Raw genomic sequence first — 9466 nt, forward strand, 5'->3', positions numbered from 1 at the left:
ATCTTCCTCTTGAAGATGATTACTTGGTGATCGAAACACGTCTCGAGGTATAAAAATAACGATTTGGTGTTGGGAAAAAACTCCAATAATATTCATTACTACACCAAAGGTTCCAAACAGTACATCACAAGTACAAAATATGTTTATTGTGGAAACTTTATTGATGGTCCCTCGGTATGTAGAAGTACTCCAGATATTTAGGAAAATGTCTATTCACCTCTTTCAATGTGGTTTTTTACATCACCGAGAATGTTATTTAATTATTGTTGTTTGCTGATAGTGGGACAAAGATTGAAATGATTGAAATAATTTTCAATGCAATGTCTCCTAGAGTTTTATGTTGAAATGTTTATTCATATTTTCGAAAAATTCATAGCATTTTTGGGAGGCAATTATCAAAAAACTTTTTCTGCATTTTGTAGTTTCACTTCTTTCGCTAAAGAGACAGTCTCAATCTCATTTTTCACTTCGAAAAAATATTTCGTTGGGGTCTTGTGTTGAATAACGTTATGTTTTTCTATTGCAGGGAAACAAGGGACAGTGGTAGGATGGGGTAAGGATGAAGATGGGAATCTTATGACTGAAGAACCTAAGCAAATCCGTTTACCAATAGTTAGTCAAGAAACATGCTTGCGAAGTTCCTACCAATTTCAATACATCACGTCTAACAGAACATTTTGTGCGGGTAAGTTCACTGTGCCCATTTAGAGAACTCTTTTCATTGAAAATATATGGTTATGATCCCCTGATAATCGTCAAAATTCTGGAGCGTGAAAACATAATTTATGACAAAAGTACCAGTTTTACCTGAAAATGAACTCCTTTCTGATTGTATTTTCACAAGCAATTGGACCCAAAAATACACTACTCTGTATTCTCAATTTTTAATGCCAAGGTTTCGGCGATTATTATCACCGTTTTTCAGGGCTATAATAAATATAATAACTAAATTTGAAATACTTCAATATTGTTTATTCAGAATATTATATTCATTGTAGCCCTAGAGGAGACGAGAATAATCGTCGAAATGTTGGCATTAAAAGTTGCGAATACAGATTATTTTCTTCCTGTTTCTCAAATCACTTCGACATTTTTGAGATTTCATCATTTACTTCTTTAATTTCACCCAGTTGACTCGACCTGACACAAGTATATTTTGATTTGATCATGAATCTGAAGTTAAAATTCATCTTTCAGAATTACTTGAATAACTTTACAATCTCTTTACAAAAAAGTCGCTCTGCTGTACAGCTAGTGACAGGCAGTGTAAACAATATTTTGAACATAGAACGCAATTTGGGAAATATATCAGCAAAATTGAAAATTTTAAAAATACGGGATCAATATTTTTTCTGTTTCCTTGACAGTGATTAGAATCAAATCAACATGGTATTGTGCTAACGATAAACTACCTAAAGGAGAGTGAAAGAACTTCACATGAGCTCATATATGTGAAATTGAAACAGATGAGCAACATGAATTTATTATAAATTGAGTGGAGGTTATCGACTGTGGAAAAGTTGGTTGAGTCTGGATTGATTTATGAATCTCTTCGAATCCCAATAACCTATCATGGTTTTCCACCAATCATGTGTCACATGAAAATAACATTTTTCCACCTTGTCCCGAGAAACTTAAAATATTGTCTTTCTGCCTTCTGGCAGAATTCGTGAGGAAATTTCTCATTGATTTGACAAGGCTGGGTCTTCTTTGTTGAATTTTGCATGAACGTTCCTGGGTTCAATTCAAAGAATGTGAGCTGCAATAAACAAGCAAAGCATAAAAAAATGACTTAGCAAATAGGTGCTGATGAGGCATTGAAGACGAGTGTGTTCAACCCGAAACTTCGATGAAGTACACCTTCAAGCTGATCGAGTTGCATGTAAATGAAATTTTTCATCAATGGCCTTGCATATATAACGTTGTGTGGTGTTCCTATGCATGTTATCTTTTTGAATTCTATAACGAATGTTTGGAGTACAACCTGAATGGAAAAAAGTGGTTTTCATGAAATTTAGTATCCATCTGAGAGTAGTTGCTTGGAAAGGACTATTTCTTTCAGTTCATTTGTTCGTAAGAAAATATTTTTTGTATTATTTCACCAGATGTCCATAATTAGATCCAAAATGCTGAAGTTTCCATCGTTTATCTCTGGCTCAGAGTCATTCAGTTTAACACTGAATTGAAATTATATATTTTTTTGTTAACTAGTTTAGTGTTCCAATAATTTTTCTGAAAAAGGTTGGTTGGGTAAGAATTCTAGTCTCCAGTAATTTGCTCCGTCGTTATAATCATCTCAGTGATGTTTATCCTTCATCTATCACGAACTAAAATCATATACAGGTTGCTGGAAAATCATTCGTTATTTCTCGGGTCTTGGCGCTATTCGTCATCCTTTAGTTTGGATGCTGATTCATCGTTGTTTCTAGTATGTTTTCGCAACAGGGTTCAAAATCTATTCAAAATATGTTTTTTCATTAACCAGCTATCGCCCCCTACGAACGATAACTCTTATAAGTCGAAACTTGTGCGAGCTAAGGAATAACGAGGTCTTACCTTTCAACGTGTGATTCTCAACACGGTTCGGAAATAGGAGTTGAAAATCGATCGTCCGGCCTTGCGGTTTGAACCACCGATTCACACAGCGGTCGAACGATAGGCAAGCATACCCTCTATGGCCAGCCAGGGGTTAAATCTGCTCATTCCTGATCAATGTTCTTTCCAGTCAACTAGTTTGTTGAATTTTCACTGTTTTTCAACCTCGATGAATTCTGTGATTTGGGTACTTGGGTACTTTATTAAGGTGCTTTAGGTAGCAGACATATCGTCTGTTGGTTGAAAACATTATCTGAGTTCTGAATGAAAATATTGAAATTAAGTAAAAATTGAATATATGGGTACCTGAACATTACGTATATATATGACAAACATATAAAAAATACACAGGATGAACACTTGAGTGTTATGAGATTATTCCATTTTGTCATATCAAAATTTTCATTTCATTCAGGTTTTCGAAATGGTTCCGGACCATGCAATGGAGATAGCGGAAGTGGATTCATCATGCAGCGCCATGGAAGATGGATGCTGAGGGGAGTTGTTTCAACATCAATATCTGACAACCGTGAGAGGACATGTGATCTAAGCAACTACGTTGTCTTTACAGATACTAGTAAATTTTATGATTGGTTTTTGTCTTTCATTAAATAGAAATTTAAAGTACATTTAGTATTTTATTGGACTTTGTTGAATTATATAATGATCTATTAAGGTATCATATAATAAATTGATGGATGTAGCCGTTACTACGTGGTAGGAGATCATAATAAAAAAAAAATTAAAATTTCTATGTTTTTTACCACTTTCAATTGTTACTAACGTTATTGCTGTTTCGTCCTATATCGACATTCTCAAACTAATACAATAAACTAACAATGATTCATTACATTCGCCAATATATACCATTCAAGTACTTGAGTACCTGAATTTACAGTTCACAATGTGCCAATTTAAAAACTGGAGAGTAAATTGAATCGATTTGATCATTGTAACAGGTTGCACCCGCAATGCTAGTAAATTTCCAAGGATTCTAAATAATTGAGTTTGCAACCCTTTCTTGCATAGTGCATGCTGCTTCCACATTGTTTTTTCTGAAGAAACCTGCGATTATTTCTGTTCTTTTTCCAAAATATGTTAGCGTTACCCATTTCTTGATTTCTGGTTGTTTGACCTGAGGATATATTAATCTGTGAGTGAATTTCCAGCTTTGTTTCCTGATTAACTTCTGGATAGTGTCTGCAGACAATCTAGCTAGGGAAATTGATACAATTACACACATAGGTTTCAACGCAGATACTATCCAGAAGTTAGTCAGGAAACAAAGCCGGAAATTCACTCACAGATTAATATATCCTCAGGTCAAACAACCAGAAATCAAGAAATGGGTAAGGCTAAAATATTTTGGAAAAAGAACAGAAATAATCGCAGGTTTCTTCAGAATAAACAATGTGGAAGTAGCATTCAGACCACATGCCAGGTTATCTCATTTTCTTTTCAATGCCAAAGATAAGGTCGACAAGTCGGAAAAATCTGGAGTTTATAAGCTCAAGTGTCCGGAATGTGATAGTGTTTATGTGGAACAATGCGGACGAAATTTCCAAAAACGGTATGCTGAACATGAAAGGTCCTGCAGACTAGGAAAAAATGATTTGACGTTTTCAAACTATGCCTTGGCATGCAACTACGAGTTTCCGAATCTAAACGATACGGAAATTCTGCACTATGCAAGGAAGGGTTGCAAACTCAATTATTTAGAATCATTGGAAATTAACAAGCATAAACACATTGCGGGTGCAACCTGTTAAATGATTAAATCGATTTATTTTATTCTCCGGTTTTTAAATTGGCACATCCGCATTGTGAACTATAAATTCAGGTACTCAATCAAGTACCTGAATGGTATATATTGGCTAATGTAATGAATCATTGTTAGCTTATTGTATTAGTTTAAGAATGTCCATATAGGACAAAATTGCAGTAACGTTAGTAAGAATTAAAAGTGGTAAAAACATAGAAATTTTCATTTCTCTTTTCAGTATCATATAATTATTAATTTAATAGTTAATTGGGGATTATGGCTGATCCTCAAAGGGGCCACTCTTTACTACAAGACTGCCTTAATAGCGTTGAGGATACAGATGATCTGAATGCAGGTATACAATTAGGTATTATAGACTAGGAAAAGGTTATCAAAGCTCAATAATTCATATGGTATTATACCAAGGTGTATATTCTCCTACACCTGACTATGTATAAACCTTCGTGGTCAAGAGATAAAAACATCGTTGAAAAGGTATATACACCCATCAATTGACTCATTTTTACACCAATAGAAATTAAATATTCATTTGAACCTTTTTATATGCCTTCTGATGTACCATGAAGGTAGCATCACGAATAAATAAGGATGAGGATGCAGTTCCAAACTACGACGGCCTTCAAACCCGAATGAAGATAGTATATTTGGTTTATCTGATGAAATATCCACAAGGCAAGGTTTGAATTACCGAAAGGGAAATCCCTAAGAGTGATTTATTCCTAATAAAATTCAAACGACTGTTTCAAAGAGTTGGCTAGAAAGCAGCCTACGAAAAATTGTGTTGAATATAGAATGACAGGTAATCTTGAATTTTATCGATTTATTTCTGATATTGAATTCGATAATAAAATATCAAATAAAGGAAAAAAGACATCGAAAAAGCTTACACATAATGGGCTTATTTCATGATTTTTGGTTTATAATTCACTCGATAGAAAGTTTAAATTGTAAAACACTGCACTTCGTTTCATCTCTCTAAGTACCATAGTTTTCCCGTAATTAATTATTAAAAATCGAATTTGGTACGGTGGTGACGTCACGACCCTATTCCCGCTTCTTGTTCGATTGACCAATAGGAACAATAGAAATAATCAACATTGCCAAATCGTAAAATTTACAGAGCCTATAATTATCAATTTATTTATGGAAGTGTATATGAACCCGTTAACGTTTCAATTAATGAAAAACTCTACACATGAAATAAAGTGTATACGAAAAATCATGTTTGGAACTATGTCCTATATCTAAAATTAGTGCACAAATTCGAAAGATCACAAAATATTTACCTAAACTATGATTTTATGCATTATTTAATAATATACAGTTATGAAAATCAAAAAATATAGCAAACTGGATTAAAGAATCATTTCAAATATTCAATTTATTCTACAATCCTCAATCAGTACAACTGCAATTTATTATAAAAAAAAGATTGCTACATACATACCTCTTTGTAATATTGCTATTGCTCGCTTGGGTAATCTGTTGAATCTTCCAAAACTTGAGAGAAAGGTTGAATGAGGTCAAGTATAGACAGAATTGATTGTATTCGAATTGATCCAACGAAACCTTCTGAGGTAATACCATTAATCATATGATAAAATTTAATGAAGTAAAATGAAAAACATTTGATTTTTTTTGCAAAAATATTAATTCATATTCTTTCATACTTTCAGCAACAGTAATATCTCCAGATAATACTTTCTGTGGAGAATACTTACTTGAAGTTGAAATGAAAAAATTGTGTCATCAAATTCCATATTTTCGTTCCCCTGTTATTTATAGTAACTTTATAAATGATTTTTATAAAGTCTTGGAAGAGTATAAGGATTGTAGTTATTTCTTGTCAATACTTTCAACCTTTTTTCTCATCATTTTATCCTTTGGGAACCTAAACTCATTATATGAAATAACTCACCTATAAACCAATGCGCTTTTTGTTTTCTTGTGCCTTTCTGCATAATTAAAATCAGCACAAGAATGCACCATATTGATATTCAAATATATCTCTAAAAACAAATAAGTATGCAATAATAAGATCGCTCGAATCCAGGAATTTAGCTTAAAAATGGACAATAATATTTGCCTTGATAACTGCTATAGTACAAGTTATATCTAAATATGTCTAAATAGAATTTAACGAGCTGTATTTTCAAATGGTTTTCGAATGCTCATGAACCCTAATAAAATATATCAATTATGCATTCATGCCACTCACCAAAAATAAGAAATTCAACCTTACTGGTATATTAGCCAAATTGTCATCCAGTCAGCCAGCGCTCTCTGCTGTGTCTGTAGTGTATGCGACATTGTGCTCTTTCTACTGTCAATGGTTTCCACACATAACTTCGTATTTTTGTTAAAATAATTTCAAAATGAATGTTAAGCCTAGTTTTGTTAAATCTGACTCCGACAACTTACCAAGAGTCGAATTTGAAATGATCGATGAATTTTACTTGAAAAACTTGCAATACTTTGGTACCGAAATGAAGAATGGAAAATTGACAGGGTAGGTGGTATATTTAGTAGGTCCCTTTTAATTATATGACATTCATAATTTTTATTTTAGTTTGGCCAAGGAGCAGTATGGTGACAATGCTGTATATGTTCAATTGAAAAGAGAAACAAAATATGTATAGTGAAATGTAGAATTACTCTAGAATATATCAATCTAAAAATAACCTGAAAAAATATTTTTCGGAGTGTAAACTAATGACACGGAATATGCAGCAAAATAGACACCCGACGAAACCTACCTTTTACAAAAAAAAATCTTTAGTTAGATAATTGTAACAGTTGTATTCACATAGAGTTGACAACAATAAGAACAAAAATGGCATCTGTCAAATTGGATCATTAGATATTAAAAACCAATACACTTGGCGACTCCGCTCTACACACGATCAATTTTATTGGTCAACAGGCACGCGGCCAATTTAAATTCTTGCTTTTCGAATTGTTCTTTTTTCTGCAAATATAAAGAGATCTTGGGACCGATTAGGCTTGATAAGTATAATATACCCCTAGCTCAATCAGTCTATAAGCAAATCAGTATCATTTTCCATAGCATGAAACAAGGCCATTATCATAGATTGATGTGTAAAATGGATCAAAATTAAACATATTCTTCTGAAACTATATTACATATACAGTTGAAAGCTGATTGTACCTTTTCTTTTCATCACTGCAATAATTTTGGAACGGTTAACCATTTAATAAAAACACACATAACCCACGAGAATCAAATCAAGAGTACAGTATTTCGTTACTATATCAAAAATGGCAAAATGTGAGTAATCAATATTCTCAATAATGATTAATCATGGGCAAATGAGAGATAGGTTAGTTTCTGTCGCCAGTTATTAGTTCTGCAAAACATATTACAAAAAATTTCGCTTGGCAAAGATAATTGTGTTGAAAGAGAGCATATGCAATGACTTTTCATGTCATTATTTTATACCTAATGACAGCTATTGTTATCGCTCTATGGTATCACTTCGTTCATGTTGAAGAAATCATAAGAGGTTGAGGTAGATAGATTGTATCCATATAATGGAACTTGTTCTACCATCAACGCTGGTGTTCCCCAGGAATCTATATTGTCTCCAACCCTCTTTCTATTGTACATCAACGACTGATGACAGCACACTTGTTTCGTCATTCCATTTGGATTCCAGGACATCGGCGGCGAATGCACATCTTCACCGGCAGCAGGAGGTTGCATATCGTAATGAGGATCTATAGGTAATTTCGAATTGGGATGACCATAACCAGGTTCAATTCAATGCCATAAGAACCCAGGTATCAGTTTTCTCCAAAAAGATAAATGTCTCCGAACCGGATATAATAATGTGAGGTCAGACTTTCTGCTTCGGTAAGTTTATTGGGGGTTAAAATGGGCACCAATATGTCTTGGGACAATCATGTCGCTGGAATTGCATAAGCCGCTTCTCAAAAACTTGGAACACCGTTCCGAACTAGAAATCTGTACACACCTCAGCAACTTTTGATGCTTTATAAAGCTCAGATCAGACCTTCTTTGGAGAATTGATTTTATGTATGCAGCTCCGCCCCTAAGCATAACCTGGAGCTACTGGATTCCATCTTGAAAGAGTCATCCGCCTGATTGCAGACGCGAACATCATGTGCAACCTTGATAGCCTGGAACATCGAAGAAAGGTTGTAGATTTGTCTCCCTTCTGTGAATACTTTCACGGGAAGTGTTCAAGTGACTTGGCACATTTGATTCCACCAAGAGTGAAACATCAGAAATACGCGACGGACTGTGGCTGCTCATCGTTTTGAGGTTCAACTCAGTACACCTCGAACTTCACTGTTCATGAACTGTTTCATTTGGAGAACTGCTTTTATGTGGAATATACTTCCTGAGAAGGGTTCATAAATGGATTTAATCTCCAGCGATTTAAATCCAATTTTCCAGGGTTTTCCTGTAGTGCTTGTGTTTTGCCCTTAAAAAATATACTAATTTATACCCTCAACCTTGTGGTTGAAATGCCATAACATTCCAATTTTTTATGACTAATTTGATTCGAATTTTTCTTCTCATTCGTGAATATGAGGTAAATAAAACGTAAAAATATTTTTTGTGAAGGTCGCCAACCTATTCTAAGATTAAAGTAACGTAAATCTTACTGAAAAGATTAGTTCGGTATTCAAATTCAATAATTTTGAAACATACTCTAATTTAAAAATCAGCGTGTATTGCAAGTTTTCAGCTCAAATAAAAAAATAAGCATCGCCAGCATTGCAAACAAATTGAAATGTTTACATTAATTCAATGAAATTCAGTGATTTGGTTGACAAACTCATTGTATTATTATTGCACCGAAACTACATCACCAAATACTAAAAATGTATTTAAAAAATACATTTTCAGTCTTTCATTATTCGTTTCACTAATTTTTTTCGTGGTATCACTTTCACAAACTCATTTTGTATTGAAAAAAATTCAATGGAAAGTTCTTAACTAGCGTGGTGTGAAGTCCATGAAATTTGAGCTGATTTTTATTTCGACTGTAACTGACAATTTTGTTATCAAAAGCCAATATCTGTCATACATATGAACCG

The 9466-nt window shown here is 33.6% G+C and overlaps 1 protein-coding gene across 3 annotated transcripts in view; it reads left to right on the forward strand.

Annotated features, from left to right (window-relative positions):
- LOC111509201 (serine protease gd) overlaps nt 1-3222 on the forward strand; it is a 47393-nt gene extending 44171 nt beyond the window's left edge. For all 3 annotated transcript variants that reach the window (XM_023164897.2, XM_074184591.1, XM_023164896.2), the window contains 2 exons: nt 527-685; nt 3011-3222. In XM_023164897.2, the coding sequence (XP_023020665.2) occupies nt 527-685; nt 3011-3210 (359 nt within the window). In that variant the 3' untranslated portion in view covers nt 3211-3222. The remainder of the gene's footprint in view (nt 1-526; nt 686-3010) is intronic.
- The last annotated feature ends 6244 nt before the right edge of the window (nt 3223-9466 follow it).

This window comes from Leptinotarsa decemlineata, unplaced genomic scaffold (assembly GCF_025532065.1).
Source record: "Leptinotarsa decemlineata unplaced genomic scaffold, Ldec_3_MD MMD2_tig00026354_RagTag_RagTag, whole genome shotgun sequence".
Taxonomy (NCBI): Eukaryota; Metazoa; Arthropoda; class Insecta; order Coleoptera; family Chrysomelidae; genus Leptinotarsa; species Leptinotarsa decemlineata.